The sequence below is a fragment of the Lepisosteus platostomus genome, chromosome 14 (genome assembly GCF_059453375.1).
Source record: "Lepisosteus platostomus isolate fLepPlt1 chromosome 14, fLepPlt1.hap1, whole genome shotgun sequence".
Lineage (NCBI taxonomy): Eukaryota > Metazoa > Chordata > Actinopteri > Semionotiformes > Lepisosteidae > Lepisosteus > Lepisosteus platostomus.
In genome coordinates, this window is record NC_142624.1 from 41,766,610 (window position 1) to 41,786,403 (window position 19,794).

At 35.5% G+C, this 19,794-nt stretch overlaps 1 protein-coding gene across 1 annotated transcript in view; it reads left to right on the forward strand.

The window, feature by feature from the left end:
• Positions 1 to 19,794, forward strand: part of asic4a (acid sensing ion channel subunit family member 4a) — a 107,164-nt gene that overhangs the window by 80,247 nt on the left and 7,123 nt on the right. Inside the window, exons 2-8 of the mRNA XM_088606321.1 lie at positions 412 to 556; positions 1,232 to 1,359; positions 2,644 to 2,797; positions 8,108 to 8,161; positions 10,393 to 10,546; positions 16,577 to 16,668; positions 16,759 to 16,838. Of these exons, the coding sequence (XP_088462447.1) occupies positions 412 to 556; positions 1,232 to 1,359; positions 2,644 to 2,797; positions 8,108 to 8,161; positions 10,393 to 10,546; positions 16,577 to 16,668; positions 16,759 to 16,838 (807 nt within the window). The remainder of the gene's footprint in view (positions 1 to 411; positions 557 to 1,231; positions 1,360 to 2,643; positions 2,798 to 8,107; positions 8,162 to 10,392; positions 10,547 to 16,576; positions 16,669 to 16,758; positions 16,839 to 19,794) is intronic.

Below are 19,794 nucleotides of genomic sequence, written 5' to 3' on the forward strand. Positions count from 1 at the left end.
GTTTCATTGTTGTTGTCTAAGATTGCTGTGAACAGTGCTTTCTGTGTTGTCTGTGTTACAGTGGCCTCTGCTGGAGTGGCACATGGATAGTGTATTATTCATGATTATTATAATATTTGTGCATGTTAGTGGGATAATGAATTTTGTGCTTCACAAAACAAATTCAGTTTTTTATAAACTTTTGCTCTGAAATTTAATACACTGTGTCAGAAACAATTTTGAAATCCCTTTTAGAAAGTGTGCTTGGTGATGGAAATGGATATTGATGCTGATAGAATATAAGGAAGCTTTACTTTCTCATCTTAAACAACCCAGGTCAAACTGCCTTGAAATCTGTCAGAAACTCTGACACATTACATTTAATATTTTTTCAGAATAATAATCTTTAATCTAAATTTTTTGGTTTTGCAGGTTTACACAAGATATGGGAAATGTTACACTTTCAATGCTTTCAGGAATTCAACTAAGAAAACTAAGCAAGGGGGTATGGGCAATGGACTTGAGATAATGCTGGATATTCAGCAAGATGAATATTTGCCCATTTGGAAGGAGACAAGTAAGACACCTTTTTGGATAACTGTAAAATATACTGTATTGTTATGAAGAATTTTACATTGTTTTTCTTTTGTACCTGCAACCAGATATATATGAACTATATTTTTGACAGTTTATTAGTTTCTGTGATCGGGGCCTTGTATGCTTATAGTTCTTATAGCTTATAAGATATGTTTATACTTAAGGAATGGTTATTATTTGATCATTACTAAAAATCTAATACTCTCTCAAGTAATATTTTTTTATCATTGAGTCTTAAGTCCAATTTATTAAGACATATCACCAAAACAACAATCAATTATGGTACTTTGTTACTCTTTAATTAAATGTAGTTAAACATAACATTGGATATAAAAGATTATTTAAAACCCAAGGCAGGTCAAGTTGACTAATTTATATATAATCTGTCATCTTAGTTCTTGAGCACTATAGTATTTGCAATTTCCAGACAAAACAATATGTTATCAGTGCTTAAAACTGTAAAAAAAAGTGTATGGATCAAAAATACTATGAGCTAAAATGAAGTTTAGTTTTAAATAAGGACTTTTAAATAAATGTTAAATTCTGACTTGTATATACCTACAGATTTGAGAAGCTACATACAGTATTCATCATGAAAATCAAATATTCCATTTCCATTTTTGGTAATAAGAATGCTTCTTGTTTTGTCTTGAAGATGAAACATCTTTAGAAGCTGGGATACGAGTTCAAATACACAGCCAAGATGAACCACCTTACATCCATCAGCTTGGATTTGGGGTCTCTCCTGGATTTCAGACATTTGTTTCATGTCAGGAGCAAAGGGTATGTTCACTGCTTTATCTAAGCACAAGCTCTTAAACTTTTTATAGTATTTCACTAACTACTTAAGAATGTGAGAAAGGTTGCAAGCAAGAGGACGTCATTCAGCCCACATTCCTCATTTGTTAGTTTAGTAGCAAAGTCAATCTTAAATTTCCTTTAACTATTGTTTTAACAGCCAATAAGATAGATTGTGCCTCTGCCACCTGATTAGGAACCATGTTCCAGACACACACACATTTAATAAAGAAGTGTTTTCTATTATCCAACCTAAATAAACAACTAATGTTAGGTGAAATAAGATCAGTACTGATCCAAATATAGATGTCCTGACTTTTTAGAGCTAAATCATTGACATTGTAAACTAAACTGATTTGTGTTTGACAGTACCTCAATAACGTTTTAGCTTGCATTCTTTTCTCTTTTTTGCCTGTATATACACCAGGTAGTAGAAGGAGATAGAGATTATCTATACACTATATTTGTACAATAAAATATGAGAAAGATAACAAACTTGTGAAAAACGTCTTTTTTACATTGAAAACGTTTTAGATGATTAGTGGTCATGTACAAAGGAGTCTAAAAGTTCTGTTCTCAATCCTACTTTATTTGGTACAATTATCAGATTGCACATTAAGAATTTTGAAAAAAATGAAATTTTCTGGATGTTTTAATTAAGAAAAACTGAAAACATAAAAGTTCCTTTACCAACCAGGGATTATGTTCCTGAAAAAGCTCAGCAGTTGGCAACATACTTGAGTATATTGGAGATAGGGGGATAGGATTCCACCAACTCATCAGTGGTGAACATATCCTGGATATTTCTCCCTTGAAAATGACAAATACAATAACATGAATCATATATAATTCATAGTAAAGTGTAATATTTGCCTTGAATCCTAAGCGATAAACATATGAAACATTCTTAAGTGAAGTTTGGATCACATTTTCATACCAATGTGAAAAACACACAAATGTTCGACTAACTAGGTGGTGACATGTAGTGCATAAGGGAGGCAAGACAATACTGTCAAGTGCTTAGTGAAGAAGCCACACAATTTTTAAATGTTTCCGCAAGCTGAAAGCCATGTATAAGCAAATTTTGCAGTTAGCAAATCTGTTGTTGACAAGGGAAACCTGTATTCTGCTATATTGATGTTAAACTGTAGGAATCATTTGTATTTGTATTTAATACATTTAATATGTGTTAGATGCTGACAATGTATGGTATTTTGATTAGTGTTTTCAACCAGGTTTTCTATTTTATTTCCATTTTTCTATTTTCAGTTGACTTACTTACCTCAGCCATGGGGAAACTGCAGGTCAGCTACAGAAAATATGATTCCTGGGTACGATACCTATAGCATCAGCGCATGTAGGCTCAAGTGTGAGTCGATACAGGTGATGAAAGAGTGCAAATGCAGAATGATGCATATGCCAGGTAACACGTCCTTCTGTTACAATAAGTTCATACTTGATGTTATTAATAATGTCAACTGTTGCTTTCAAAGTATATAAAACACATAATGTATATATAATACTTGGTTATTTATTACTTTTTGTTCTTGACAGGATATTTGCTTTTCAGGCAGGTAAAAGACATAACATAATACATTTAACACATTATAAACACTTTACAATGAATAGTCACCTATGCGTTACAATATAAAGATTTATATTGATTTAAATCGCGTTTTGATTTAAATCACAAACGCGGGTTTACATATATGTCTTTTTTGATTTTTTTCTTTTCTAAAATGTATTTAAAAAATAAAAACGATTACAATCTAATCTTTCCACGTTTGATCCCAAGATCCCAAGAAAAATAAATCTAAATGGGAAGAAAGCTATGCTGAAAGTGTATTAAGATACTTAGAAGACAAAGATATCAATTTATGTTGCATTTGTCTGATTGTGAATCAAAAAACACATATATTTAAACCCCCGTTTGCGATTTAAATCCAAACACGATTTAAATCAATATAAATGTTTATATTGTAACGCATAGGTGACTATTCATTGTTATTAAAATGACTTAAATTCGATCTTGTTCTGATATTTAGAAATATAAAAGTCAATTAATTGTCCATAATATTGCTATTCTATTTTTTCAAAGAAATGTCGCAGTACAAGAATATAATCATATCGTTATTAATTTCTTTAGATACGCGATTCCATATTATATTAGTAGAAAAGCTTAAAACTACCACTTTTTTACACGCTATTTCACGTTAGTTAAAGACTTCGATGCTTAAAATGTTTAGGGAGAAATGGAATACCGGTGTGTATTTTTTCTTTAAAGTACCGATTCCTGGAATCTGACTGGCTGACACCCTTCTGAAGTGGTTCCATAATATCTGGTATATGGAAAAGAAAGCGTTGATAAAAAAGCCTGGATTCTCATGTATCTGATACAAGTATCTTTTAATACAGTCTTTGCTGTGCTCTTGAGGATCCTTGTGATATTTTGAGCTCTGGTTGAATGATAAGTGTCGCAGTTTAAATAATTTTTGTAGTTAGAAATTATGAAACGCTCTGTTAAAAGCAAGGGAGTTTTTATGTCCGTTGCAGTAAAAGAAAATGCCTGACAAAGTAGGGCTTGGACAGATTACAAGTGCTTGTACAAATGTGCTAAAGAAATTATACTTTACTTTACAGCTTGTCCAAAGTCATTCATTATTAATACTATTAGTAATATCTTCGGTTAAGGCTTTGATGCATAAATATTTCTGATAAAGGTAGGTTGTGTACTTTTGTCCAACTGAGCAATCTTGCTTTCATAAAATATACCAACATTTTAATGACTGATGATTAACATGCTGTAATACACAGTTTAAATTTAAAAGCTCAAATGCTGTACATGAGAGGTTAAGCTTTATTGGCTCCTCCTGGCGGTTTTACAAGGTGATGCCGGATACTTTCCGGCATGACGTCAAATGGCGCGATTTACCCCATGATACTGCGACACGCCCACCAGAGTATACCGCGAAATACCCCACCCATTTTGAATGGCTGCATCTGTACAGTACAGTCATCTACTGTAAGTTGTTTGGAGCTCATAGATCTATATAACGTTTTTTTTCTTTAAGAAAACCAAACTTTCCCCACAGTAACACCACAATAATTATAACAATTATGAAAAATGTTTTTGATTCATAATATTCTTTTAAGTGTATTTCTCTCTAGTTTAATGCACGTTTTCCTTCAGTGTTTTCATTAATATATTTTTTTTTGTTTTGGTTTCACTTCCTCTGCAAGCAATTATAACATCAGTAATTTTAATGTATTGTTTATACTGCATATATAGTATATACTGTATGCTATATAATACTTTTTGCAGTGTAATGCAAACAGCACTACTTGTAGTTTTTAATTTAGCTCCTCCACACAGAGTGATGCATTAGTGGTTCAGTAGTATAATTCTCTCCTGCCATGAATAATGGTCTGTGCTCAATATCCGCTAATTTGCAGGTTGTACTTTTAATAAATTGCCTTTTGGGGATAATAAAGCCTAATTCTCTAATACAATAAATAATATGGATTTAATCAAACTTGGACCTTTTGCATAAGAGAGAGAATTTGACCACTGAGCTGACAATGTGTCACTCTGATTTGTGATTTTCCATTACAACAGTTGTGGTTAAAGCAAGTATGTCAAAATGGTTTCAAAATAACTAGAGCAAGTGACCGAGGTAAAAAATTCAGAATTGCAGAAAGTTTATGAATACAGTAGAATACTGTTGTCTACCTTATTATTATTTTTAGCAACCTCTACCAGCTACAGTATATTTGTAAATTACATTTATATTAATAATTATGTAATTTATATTGTTAATAATGTTATTAGATGTTAACAGAAGTTATTATAATTTGGTTATTTTTAGTTTCAGCTACCAAAATTTCCCTTCAGTTACCTAATTCCATATTAACATTCCATATTAATACGAAATGAAGTAACCATTTCACTAACATAAAATTGCACCACAGACCAGATCAGAAGTTTGATCAGTGGGAAGTTTGAACTCATTAAGGACATTTGACCTTTTGGATCTTTAAGTTAAACTTTTTTTGTTTATTCACATATTTCTCGAGAGTTGGACTATTGTTACAAACACGTTTGATAATTAGTATGTGAGACTGACAAAACCAATAAGGGAGATGATCACACATGTGATAATCTATATATATTTTAACTTTGAAGTTAACTCTTCTCCTTATCCCTGAGTGAACAATCAACTTTGTGTGTCACAGCAGATCATTTATAATATATATTCCATTACTTTTTTTTTGTAATGCATGTTTTTGTTTTGATGTAAATTAATAGTATATGTTATATTTAGAATCTATGTGTGAGACTATAAAAAAAACTGATTTAAGTCATCAAGTAATCTTACAGTTTGTAATGGTTACAGTAAATTAAAAACCTAACATCACTACACTTGTGAATTATTGAACAAAACATTGTATAACCTTTGTTATACAGTTTGGCTGGAAAATAACTGAAACACAGAAATTCATAACAAAATTGTTTGTTGAGAGGGTCTCTGAATTTGGTACTGTACATACTTTTTTCTACTCAAGCTGAAGTATTTTATAAGGTTTCAACTGGTTTGAACTGGAATGAAAGAATGCTGGACACAAGGACTACTATGTAATTCTATACTGTGTTATATAGAAATGTGTGCTGCAAAACTAAGTAACCAATTGAATTAAAATAAGTTATTGTTAGCAAATAGGAAAGAGGATGCTACATGTGGTCATGGAATGCTGCCAATCTGATAAGCACAGGGAAGCATGATAGAAACAGAAAAATATTTAAGGACTGTTCTAATTTAATAACTTTGAGAAAAATACACTAAGCATCTCTGTGTGTATCGCTCCCATGCGCATAAATAAAAAACTTATATGTTCAATAATTTTCAACCACATCTTGCAGACCTTCCTAAGTAGGCATTAATTTTTTTTACAGTTATGGTCTCACAAATACAAAAATGTCTTTTTTGTGAGTGATATATTATTTTCATCATGATGTGGCATTTTTAAAATGTATTTTAAAGCTTAAATATGGTTTTAAAAACTATTTAACCAAAATAAAAAAGTAACAGTATAACATCCTCATTTCATCTTTCCTTATAATTCTAATATAATCTCACACCTGAAATATTGGAGCATCAGCTCTTTAGACCACTTTAATTCAGTAGCATTTTTAACAGCCTGTTAAATTTGATAATACTAATGGTACTGCAGGTCTCCTATCATCCATGTGTGCTCTCTCAATACATGTTAATAGAAAGTATAAAAAGGTTTGATTTTTATAGATTGATACAGTAGATACTTTATTAATCATGTGAGGGAAATTCCAGCGCAGCAGCAGCCTGGCACAGTCAACACAGCACAGTGTAACGAAATGATACAATAATACAACAATACAATACAGTAAGTACAGTCAGTGAGAAGTGTAGTGAAAAGTAAATAAATTGAGTATACAGAATTGCACACAGTACAGAAGATACAAAACCAACCAGAATGTACAGTACACAAGAAGATGTATTGCACATTATAAATATATTGCACAAATCCCCAGCACATATTGCACATAAATCAGTTGTAAACAGGAAAAACAGCTATAAACAGAGAATTTATGTTTAGTCCAAAAACAGGTCAATATTGCCCCTGCCCAGACACACAGTGGATGAGTTGTAGAGTCTTATGGCAGAAGGCAAGAAATAAGGCTCCCTGTCGCACCATGGTTGGATCAGCCTATTGCTGAATGTGCTCTTCATTCTCACAAGCATGTTGTAGAGGGGATGGGAGACGTTGTCCATGATGGTCATTAATTTGGACACCATTCTCCTCTCAGCCAATACCTCGAAGGAGTCCAGATCAAACCCAATGACAGAATTTGCTCTTTTGATGAGCTTGTTCAGCTTGCTAGCATCCCCTGCTCTAATCCCAGAGCCCCAGCACACCACCGCGTAGAAAATGGTGCTCACCACAACCGACTGATAGAACATACGCAGCACCTTACTACACACATTGAAGGAGCTGGGCCTCCTCAAGAAGTAAAGTTGGCTCTGGCCCTTGATGTAAATGGCCTCACTGTTCTTAGTCTATTCCAGTCTATCATCGATGTATAGATGTATAGGTACTATGAAAGGCTCCGATATAAATAAAACAGAAAAAAGTAATTTGAATCAGTACAAATATCTAAAATTAAAAATAAACATTTGCTGTCATTTTAATCTCCCTTGCCCTGGAGTAATTAGAGTGACAATTAGTGCAGCAGCTATAATCACAGAGCTTTTTATTTCTGGTTTGCCGTAGCCAACTCATAATTATTTTCTTTACCTTTAAAATTAATGAATGTCCAATGGCCTTAAAATTAAATCCTCATATTTAAATATTTTTTTCATTCTAGTGGTGAAATCATTTTATAGAACAAGTTAATTAGGCATCAGAGCATTTTTAGTGGCTATAGTGCATTTCTTAGACTTTCTTGTCTTTCTGGGGTACAGAAGCAAATGCAAATGGATAACAATATCAAAAGAAATACAGATGTTGCATTGTTTGAACTGATAAAATTTTTTTTTGACATGCATGACATTTATGTAAAATGTGTATGTGATAAGACTGTTATAGAAACGTAATAATTTTAAGCTCAAATTTTTAGTAAATCAATGCTTTGCATAATTTCAATGTCTAAATGATTTTAGATTTACATTTCTGCATTAATGTCATTTTTAATTTTTAGGTGATGCAGCTATTTGTACCCCTGAGAAAATCAGTTGTGTAGACACAGCTCTGGGTAAGCCAATTTATTTCTTTTTTCAGTGTTTAAGATTGATGGAAAACTAATTTTGTTAAAAATGTTGTCAAAATGTTAGAAAAATAAGGTGGCAGCTAAAAATAAGAAACAAGAGGTGAAAATAAAAAGCCATTTAATCTTAATCTACAATAAGTGACATATATCTGTAGTTTGGAAGCATCTAGTACACAAAAATGAAGATGCGTATGAGTATCATATTCTGGTTCAGTTATAGTGGATCTGCATGAACTAAAAAGGAACAAGTAAAGGCTAAATCCAATAAGAAAAGTAAAACAGAAGGAAAGTTGCAGCTGTAGAATATTCTTCAGAGAGACAGGAATAACAAAGATATAAATATAATAAATGGACACGGAAAGACTGGTCAAACAGTCTGGTGGTGAGATGTGATAATATGAAATCTGAAAATGAATTGATAGGTTCTGTAAAGAAATTACGCTATCATTTAAAGAAAGGGCAAGTGTGATCCAAGTTTAAGGATGACCTCAGCTTCTGATATTTTTTTAAGTAGATGCAATGAAAAATGTCAGTGAAATTATGACCTGGGGAGGAGAAATTAGCTATCTCTTTGTGGAGATCTTTGATGTTCCCTGAAATAGTCAGCCAGTCTTTTTCCTATCTCAACAATATAAATGGCAGAATATTTTTTGCTAGAGACACCGCGAAAAGGTTGCAATATACTGTAAATGTTTCTAGTCCATGATCACCAAAAGGTGGTCAGGGACTGAAGTTCTGATTTTTGGGAGTAGATCATTGCTCTCCATGAGACAGACAGGCACACAGACAGGGAGAGAGAAGCTTGGGGTTAGAGCGCAGGGTCAGCCATCGTACAGTGCCCCTGGAGCAGTTGGGGTTAAGGGCCTTGCTCAGGAGCCCAACAGAGTAGGATTCCTCTGCCGGCTATGGGATTTGAACCGGCCTCCTTCCAGCCACAGGCACAGATCCTTAGCCACAGAGCCACCGCTCTGCCAATTAGTGTGAGAAAATTTACAGAAAGTCTGGTAGAGAGGAAGAAAGGGCAAGATAGGGGATGTAGAAAGAGATAAGAGACTAAAGATTAGCAGGTAGCTAGGACAACAGTAGTGAGGAGCTAAAACTTCTTCAGGGGTGCTGTATACAGTAAATGGCTGACACTATGCTCTGATGCCAAGCTTCTCTCCCTCTCTGTGTGCCTCATTTAGAGCAAGTTGGGGTATGCAAAAAAAGTCCTAATACAAGAAATTGTATATGGCCAATAAATTTATCTCTCTAGCTCTCTAAGGTTTTTTTTTTTAATTTGGGCACATACAGTAATACAGACCTAGACAAGGGACCCAAATAATGAAGTAGCATGAGAAAGAAATATGGCAAGGCACAAAATTCTGGATGAGTTAAGTTCAGCAGATGGCTTTAGCAGGTAGCGTGGTGAAGAGAGAGATACAGTAGTCTAGGTGGAAGTGTTCCAGGGCCTGAACTGGAATTGATGCAGAGGGTGAAGGGGTACTTCCTACAAATGTTAGTCAAGAAGGAACACACAGAATGTACCAGAGAAGAAATATGCTGGGATTAGGAAAGAGAGGGTCAAGCATGCCACTGAGGTTCTTTGAAGAGAAGGAGGAGGATAGGGCTGCAGTGGAGTCAAGAGGAAAAGCGATGGGATGGTCCACAGAGCAGAGGAAGAAAGGGAAAAGAGGTTCTTGTTAGAAGTCTAATCATTATATATGTTTGATTTTAGCATTCAGGTCACTTACTCATGCCCTTTCTAACTTTCCCTAATGAACAGAAATGATATTAAGAATACGTTAAAAATATATACAGTATACCATAAATAACACTTTATTTAAATGTTGCGCCATAATGTCTCCATAATCCCCACATGAATGCTACACAAGACCTTATAATCACATATTATACTGTAAATGACATATAACCTATGCATAAAAGGTCAAGCCATAAGCAGCAACCTTCAAATAAATTACTAAAATGTATATTGGAAATCAATTTCCCATAGTGAATAATCAATGGATATTTTTATATACATTTTATAGTATATTTGTTAATATATAATTATACATAATAAGCTATGTGGGGTTGTGAAACATTCTGATTGCTTGCATGAGAAAACCAATCATTATTACTTACAAGTTTACAATATGTAATAGTTTAGTACTGTATATAATAGTTGGGACTCTGTAATTCTGTAGTTTACTCAATACTTATGCTTTATATTTTAGCTGTTTTCCAGAAGAATTCTGATGATACATGTCTCTGTGAAACACCTTGTAACTTGACGCGGTATGGAAAGGAACTTTCGATGGTAAAAATCCCTAGCAAAGGATCTGCACGCTACTTATCAAAAAAATACAACAAAACAGAAGAATACATAAGGTATTGCAATAAAATAGTTTTACAATTATATCGTTTCTAATATACTATACCATGCATAAATAACTTTTCAATAGTATTTACCAGACACTAAAAAAGTGAGTCTTTATTGTACTTTTATATTCGATTTGATTATATTTAATTATAAGAGCAGTAACATGTTATAGATGATAAAATCTGATTAGGAGTCTCAGTAGCTTTAATATTATGCATTATAGCGTTAGTCCATTCTTCTTGGCAGATCTGCTCAAACTTTCTCAAGTTGGTTGGAGAAAATCATTTAATTCTAAAAGTTTTAAATATTTCCAAAGTTTCTCAATGTGATTCAAGTCAATGCTCTGACAGGGTGACTCAAGGACATTTACTTTCTTATCTTTAAGCCTAGCGTAGATTTGTCCGTGTGTTTTGGGTCATTGTCTTGATGAAAAATGATTTCTGATTTTTCATCCTAGTTTTCTGTTAGGATGAAAACAAAAACATAAAACAAAAGTTTCCTCTAAGATTTACCAGTATATTATTCCATCTATGTTCATCTACATGTACAGTACAGTATGTTCTTATTAGTCTTAAAAAGCATCCAAGTCCCTCTTGATAAGAAGCAGAACTATAACATAATTCTACCATCATCATTCCTGATAGTAGAGATGGTGTTGGCTGAATGATGTACAGTACCATGTTTAATTGGCATCAGATTGGCATCATAGCCATGTCAGGACCATATTCCCCAGAATCCTCTGGGGTAACGAGCTTCTGCTTTCAGTCACTTGACGAGTTGCAGGAAGACAATTAGTCAGTTGACTGTTTAAAGAGCCGGAAGCAGTGGCAGAGTTCACTACAAGCTCCTTTTGTGGAGTGCCTGGTATATTGCTGAACATTTGTACCCATTTTATTCACTGAATACTTTCAAATTTGCAGTTGGCCTTACAATTGCATCCCTAAGTACTTTCCTCCTTGCACAGCTAAAGAGATGGATTGCCTGATAAAGGGGGTGCCTGGATATTATTTCTAAGTACTTAACTTCAACATGTGCAAAAAAAAAGATATTAAGGTCTTTGAATATTGATGCAATCACAACTTTTTTCACTTTTCATATTGTTTATGTAGTGTTTGTTTTAGTTTTGCTTTAAATGTATGGTGTAGGTTGTAAATATACCTAATTCCAACTTCATGCCAATACTACTGTCACGGACGTCCAAAGGGACTAACCGTGGGGAGCAGGAGAGCGGAAAAAGACCCATATGCGTAGCGGCGAGACGGGAAAAAGGCCCGGGCTCATTAGTGCAAAGAGTTCAGGAATGCCGTATAGAAACCTATGCCCTCAGGGAGCGGACGTGGGGCGCCCTGGTGCTAGGCGGGTCTCAGGACATCCGAACATCAATGCTGAGCAAGGACAGAGTGCAAGACCCGGAAATATATAGCCCAAGGGAAGGAGAGGGACAGGAAGGACAGCAGACCGGAAACTAGGGACAGGACAGAGAAGGAGCGCCCTCTGGCTGCAGAGGGCGTGACAGTACCCCCCCCTTCATGGGCGGCTCCCGACGCCCATACAAATAAATAAGCTGCACAGCACTGGGGGGAGGAAAAACCTCATTTAACTGAAAGGAAACCTCCGGGAATCCACGGCTGAGAGCTACCCCTTCCTCCGGGGTATAAACCTTTATTGGGTGGAGGAAGGGGGGGTAGAGAAGAGCTCCAGAGACTAAAAACAAAAAAGTACACAAGCACAAACACAAACAAAAAACCTGGGAAAGACCAGGGAGACAAACCACAAATAACATAGGAACCAAAAACAGGTAGGAACCAAGGTTCCGAGACACAGAGAGCAGGGGGGACCAAAAAGGAGGGGAAGCCAGGAAGAAAAAAATCAAAACAAAAGGCAAAAAACAAGAAAAAAACCACAAAAAACCCCGGGGAAAAATACCGCAGACTGGGCAAATGGCACGTTCACATTCTAACGCTGATATCGGAGTGGACAACCTGAGGAAAGCCAGACCGAAGTCCGCTCACAGACACAGATGCCCGGAGTGATATCCAGCAAAAGAATGGAGGAACGGCAAATGGGCACGTTCGCATACTAACGCTGATATCGGAGTGGACAACCTGAGGAAAGCCAGACCAAAGCCCGCTCACAGACACAGATGCCCGGAGTGATATCCAGCGAAAGGCATGGAGGAACGGCAGAAAGCTTACCATTCTATCACTGATATCGGAAAGAGCCAGACCAGGAAGAGCCAGGCACGAGAACCAGCTCCAGACACAGAAGCTCGGAGTGATATCCAGTAATAAGAATAGGCAAGTCAGCTCAACATTCAATCACTGATATCGGAGTGATCTACCCGAGGAAAGCCAGGTGCAGGACCCGCTCACAGGCACGGAAGATCGGAGTGATATCCAGTGATTAGAATAGAGGAACTGAAAAAAAAAAAACAGCCCAGAGAAAAAAAGAAAAAAAAACTGCGGCAAGACAAAAAAAAAACGCCGCTCGCGGGGTCATTAGGTGGCTCAGCATTCTGTCACGGACGTCCAAAGGGACTAACCGTGGGGAGCAGGAGAGCGGAAAAAGACCCATATGCGTAGCGGCGAGACGGGAAAAAGGCCCGGGCTCATTAGTGCAAAGAGTTCAGGAATGCCGTATAGAAACCTATGCCCTCAGGGAGCGGACGTGGGGCGCCCTGGTGCTAGGCGGGTCTCAGGACATCCGAACATCAATGCTGAGCAAGGACAGAGTGCAAGACCCGGAAATATATAGCCCAAGGGAAGGAGAGGGACAGGAAGGACAGCAGACTGGAAACTAGGGACAGGACAGAGAAGGAGCGCCCTCTGGCTGCAGAGGGCGTGACAACTACAGGCTTTAAAGCAAAATGTGAAATGTGTTAGTATGTCAAAAGATATCAATACTGGATAAGGAAAGATAAATGGAGGAATCAAAAGATGAACTCTGTTTATTTGGAGCACTGCAGAAAGCTTATGAAGGCTAATGAGAACAGCTACTTTAAAGTTTTATCAACCAATAGTGAAATATAGTCAGATTTAATTGTGTATATGCAGGCAAATAAGTTGTTTAAAAATACACACAATGCCTCATAGTATTCAAGTTAAGCAGGGGACAGCAAGGTGCTGTTAAAATAATACCAGTTAACAGAAAAATGACACCACTGGAAAACTGGCTTGTGGTAGTTAACCATTCATACTGGTGTCCTTTGATCCTTGAGTATCAGCTCTTCCTTTCCTTGTGAAACAGACTTCAGTAAGAATTGGATCTGCTAGTATGGCACATTATTTTTTCCCTACAAATGACGTGCTTGCAATTGTAATTCTGTTTTTTACAAAAAACTACAAGGTCAAATATTTGTTGGATGTACTTAGCTACACAGCAAAACATACAAATAGATAGTCCATTGAAATTGTTTTCACTTTCTACCAATAATGCTACTTTGAAAGATTGTACATAAACTTGGTAATGTTGGACACTGTTAGAGGTGAACAAGGTTGAGTTAAAAAAAAATACAAACCATCTGGGATAGAGTGATAGCAGCTGGAATACAATACATCGTTGTATGGAAATAACAATCATCAATGTATTGCTCTATTTAAAATGCAATGAAACTCCTATTTAAAATGTTATCCCCCCCAAATATCAAAGGTATATTGGATATAGTCTTGCAAGTGGCTTGACAGTGGGTTTTGAAAAACATTGGGATAATAATTTATAAAACATATAAAAGTTCAAGAGTCTATTCCCCAAGTATGGGATTTTATTTGTTATTGTAGAAAACTGTAATCTATGACCTTTGATTCAAAGATTGGAGTTTGTTCACTATGATTTGGGTTTTGCTGAACACAGAGCTTGTTATGTAGTTATAGGCATATTCAATGTGTGATATTTCATGAAGCCAGGTTAGGAAAAGTATGTATGATTGTGTAGATCGTTGATTCCTTACAAAACATCTTGAAGAGTAGATTTCCATCTTTCATCCTATTAACACTGCCTTTGGTAAGTTTATATTGTGTACTGATATCCACAAATTAACAATTCAAGAGACTCATTGTTGTTCTGCAATATTGGATAGTTACTGTAATATATTTCACAAACAGGACTGGCATAATATGGTCATGAGGGTCTTTCAGTTGTTTCAGGTGAAATCAAACTGATAAATTACACAACAGTTTCTCCCATAGATTGTGATGCTCATCTTTGCAAGGAATTTGAGAATTGTACACCTTCCAGATAATTCCTTAAATTCTGTTTTATTTCTACTTTAACCTGGTGGACTAAACTTCCATTTATATCACTGCAGTAGTGGAAGAACATAAGTCATTAATTTCTTCTTGGCACTACTGAGATCAAATGCTGCTTCATCAGTCTTGTTATATCTACACTAGGTTAGACAAAACATCTTAATTTAAGATAGAGATAGATAAGACTTTATTAGATAGTAAAATGTATAATAGACCCATTCCACCTTATCCAACATCTTGTGCAAGTGTGAGTGGTGCCCTTTCTGCATTCCATATTTTCTTTAACAATTTGCTGCCATTTTCCATTATTTGAAGCTTGGGAAATAACCAAGCTCCTTGCTGCTGTTAGAAATGTTTGAAGTACCTGTTATATTCTCTGTTTGTGTTCTTATAGGTGGTCATTAATCACACAGCTTTTTAATTATGAACGAACACTTTATTAACACAGTGCTCTATAACTCTTACTACACTAACTCTATCACTGCCTAACTAACTGCTCCTCAATCTACTACTACTATACAGTTTATATATACACTATTTACATATTCATGTACTGCATCATTTGTGCAGTACAGAAATCTGTAAGGAACACACTCTGCTAATATCCTTACAGTACCTTTTCTTCCCCCAGGTTATTCTGAATGCTGAAGTCTTGTATGTTGGTTGTGTTGTCATGCACAGAAGTAACTACTTTTGATGTCACATCAAACTGTCTGACATCTTCAGCTAACATCATGTGTATCATCTAATTTTGTCACAAGCATCTTTCATTCTAGTGTGCAATCTAATGATTGGTTAAAATAAGAAAAATGTACCATGCTTGTCCACATATCAGTTGTGATGGATAGGGAGTTGCAACCAATTAAATCCTCATGGTATTTGGATAATACTCCAGTGCAATTAAATGGAAATGTCTTTTAAAAGGTAATTTCATAGCCCAGAGCAAGGTTATCAATCAGTTCTTTAAATTCAGGTTTACCTATACTATACTTTACCTTGGTGCAACCTCGTCAAGGTTCAACAATGCATCAACATTGGCTACAAAAGAACAAGTAAAGTTAATTTCATGCTGAAAAACTGTAAGGAGTATCCAATATTGAGTGTATTCTAAGGCAATGTAAGACATGTCAAGGATACAGGTACAGTACCAGCTGCTGAGGGAACTAGAGACGATACAGAAGGCACAGTAAGCCTGTAGAACTGTGGAGAAAGGTGAAAGACTTCTTTTAGATGTAACACAATCAGTTTTTTAGTACCATACTAATTACCCAAACATTAGTCTTCACAAGACATTCTATATTAAAACTTAATAACAGGCCACTTCTTAGCAGTGAAAACATTGGACAAGATAATGGATTTCAATACACTACGTCCTGCTTTCATTATCCCAAATCCAATGGCCAGCTGGAGAAAGGAGTTAAGTCAGAATTCTATTAGAAAAAGGCATTGGAGATTTTGTATCTTACACTTCTCAGCTACTGAGCTTCATGTTTTGAACGTAGAGATTCTCCCGTAAATGTCCTGATGAACCACAAACTGCATACCACGCTACCTGCAATATGAAACCTGTTTTAATTGACTAGTACTGGAGTAAATGAGAACACTGCATGTTAAAGACACATACTGTAAGTGGAAACAGCTATACAATTAATTGAAAAATGGTCCAGTGAGATGTCCATAGTAAAAAAAGACTTTCAGAGGCTGAAGTTACATACCTCATATTACATAACATGTAATTTTACAAAATGTTGTTGCATTTGCATAAAAGTATTATCATTTATCTTTTTTTAACAGGGACAATTTTCTTGTTTTGGACATTTTCTTTGAAGCCCTTAACTATGAAACTATAGAGCAGAAGAAAGCTTATGATGTGGCAGGATTGTTAGGTAAGTCAATAGCAAATGTGTGTGTGTAAACAGGTTATTTTCATTCTTAATCTCAGTTTTCTAAAATATTTGTCATCTTTTGCTCATTAGGTGACATTGGAGGTCAGATGGGATTGTTTATTGGTGCAAGCATTCTTACAATATTAGAAATACTTGATTACATTTATGAGGTAAGTACACACATGCATCCTAACTTTCATCAGCTTTCACTTTCAACAAAACTAGATTAATGGTTCTGTTCAGGAGAATGAGTTGGCTGATTGGGGAGTGAGTGAGAACACTTAATTTACTTTCTTATCTGTTATTACTGAACAATAATATAGATGTATTGTTATAAAGTTTAAAATATTAAAAAAAGATGTAAAAAATAAAGAATATTCTCTGAAAAGTCCCACAATCACATATTCACAATTCACAGAGATTTCAAGGCACCTAACATTATGAACATAAAGATTTTACTGCATTAATCTTCTGCGATATTGACAGCACTCTATGGATCGTCAGCTATCTTTCTCCACTTAGGATCCTTTACAAAAAAATGTGACAAAGTAAAACAAAAATACAACAATGGAAACACAGAGAACATGTTAACTCATGTTAACATAATTGTTGTCAATTACAGTTTCTTTTATTTAATTTTTTTATTTTAGAGAACAAAACAAAACCATTTTACATATAAACCACCATTATTCAGCCTTACATCACAGGCAAAAATTGTCTATTCCTGTTTGTTCCCCTAGTATTTTACAATTATATAACTTTTAAACAAAACTATATACATTCAAAAGAAAGAAGATGTATACAGTACATTTATGAATATGAAAAGGGAAGAGACCAATTATTTTGTATCTCAACAAAATCCGACCTTAAAGGTTTAATGTACTGAACCCATCTAGACCAATATTTGACAATTTCTTTAATTTGTTATTTTAGTGAAAATGTTATTTTTTCCATTATATATATTTCCTTTATTAATTCAATCCAATCATTCATTGTTGGTAAATCTGGGAGAAGCCACTTTCTTGTTATAGCTTTCTTCCCTGCTGATATAAGGATTCCAAACAAATATTCGTCAGATCCTCTCCAATCAAAATCCAGTTTACCAAAATATAAAGCCTCAAATGGAAAGGGTATATTCCTTTCAAATATAGTTTCCAGGGCCTCATGTAACTCCTTCCAGAAAAGCCTTATTTTAGGACAGTTCCAGAATATATGCCAATGATTACCTTGGGTTCCGCACTGTCTCCAACATTTAGAGTTTCCTCAGTATGGTGCGCCTTCTGACTGTGAGTAATGAAAAATTGAACAATGTTTTTCCAGCAAAACTCTTTAATTCGTTACAGCCAGCCCTCCCGCAGAGAGGGGGGTTGTACTCGTTAATGTCTTAGCACAAAGCAGAAACTTCTTGTATTTTCAGATGACATACAAGTGGAAAGATTACGGATTTTAATCGTCTTTTTTCTGAACCAGGGAAAATCTGATCATGTTTCTCTATAACAATAATAAAAAACTTTATTTTACATATCACCTTTAAAAGTGGCATCTCAAAACAATACAGTAGATGTAAACCACAGATTACAAAGTAAATACCCAGACAAAAGCAAACGCGTTTTTAATAAGATGCTTTTATTCGTTCATAATCCGACGATCCCAGGAAGACTAATGGGGGTCTGGCTTTTTTTCTGGAAAACCATAACTCTGGTCTTGTCCAGATTGACTGTCAGCGCCCAGGTCTGACAGTGCTGCTCCAGCCTCTGTTCTGTGGGCGACAGCAGGACCAGTTCGTCTGCAAAGAGGAGGAACTCGATTTCTGTAATTAATGCAGATCATTAAATCAAGGGACAAAACAGTTATTGCGCCCGGCTCCTCAATGGGCTTTGACGTGCTAATGCGTTGGTTTAACAGTCTGGGTGTGGCAATGTTTTTTATTATTGTTATAGAGAAACATGATCAGATTTTCCCCGGTTCAGAAAAAAAGATCTGAAGTACTGTACTGTATACTAGTTTGTCACTCTTCTCATCCCCTCTTTGCTAAATGGCTTTTGAATAGAGTCACATGAAGACAGAGGTGAAACAGCCCTACACAGCCCTGTCGCAGTACACGAATATAATTATATCTTATTAATTTCTTGAGATACTCGATTCTTTTAATACAGTCTTTGCTGTGCTCTAGAGGATCCTTGTGATATTTCGAGCTCTGGTTGAATGATAAGTGTCGCAGTTTAAATCATTTTCGTAGTTAGAAATTATGGAACGCTCTGTTAAAAGCAAGGGAGTTTTTATGTCCGTTGCAGTTTTTTTGCAACATGAATATAATTATATCGTTATTAATTTCTTTAGATATGCGATTCCATATTATATTCCCTTTTAATCAAATTCTAAAAGTATGCATGTTGACTCCGGTATCACGTTAAAGACTTCGATGCTTAAAATGTTTAGGGAGAAATGGAATACTGGTGTGTATGTTTTCTTTAAAGTACCGAGACCAGCCATATACTGTATGTTTAAGTTCCAAAATTAATATAGTTTATGGCCTTCACACGCGTTGCAGTATGCTCCTATTCTTTTTATGCTCAGGTACTAAGATTTCTCTTCAGTGGTAAAATTCCATATAAATATTCAATACTACAACGGGCACAGTAAAGACGTTTACTGTAAATCTTTCTACGACAGACCAACGGACCACGAGTGCCCCTGTCGGTCAACCAATCACGTACCGCGGTACCGTGCGTCATCGTGCGTCACAATGCGCGACGCCGTAGCCAATTATCTCCGGTACGTGTGTGTACCGCGCACTTTGAATGGCTGCATCTGTATAAGGGGACCATAATTAATTGTTGCTAATACAGAAATAACTTTTGCCAATTACAGTTTCATATCTGAGAAGAAGGAATAATATTTCTGGAAGGGAATCAAATCCTAATATTTTTTTTTAATCATAACATTAATTTTGGCCATGGGATTCTAAAAACTCTGAATCTAATTTTACACTGTACACAATCAATATAGAGACGGGGTAGTGCAATCCTGCTTAAAAGTATATATTCTGTGGATGTACTCAACGAATGTGTCACAACTGTAGTCCCTCCCCCTTAAGGGGGCTCTGGCCCTTTCACTTCAGACATG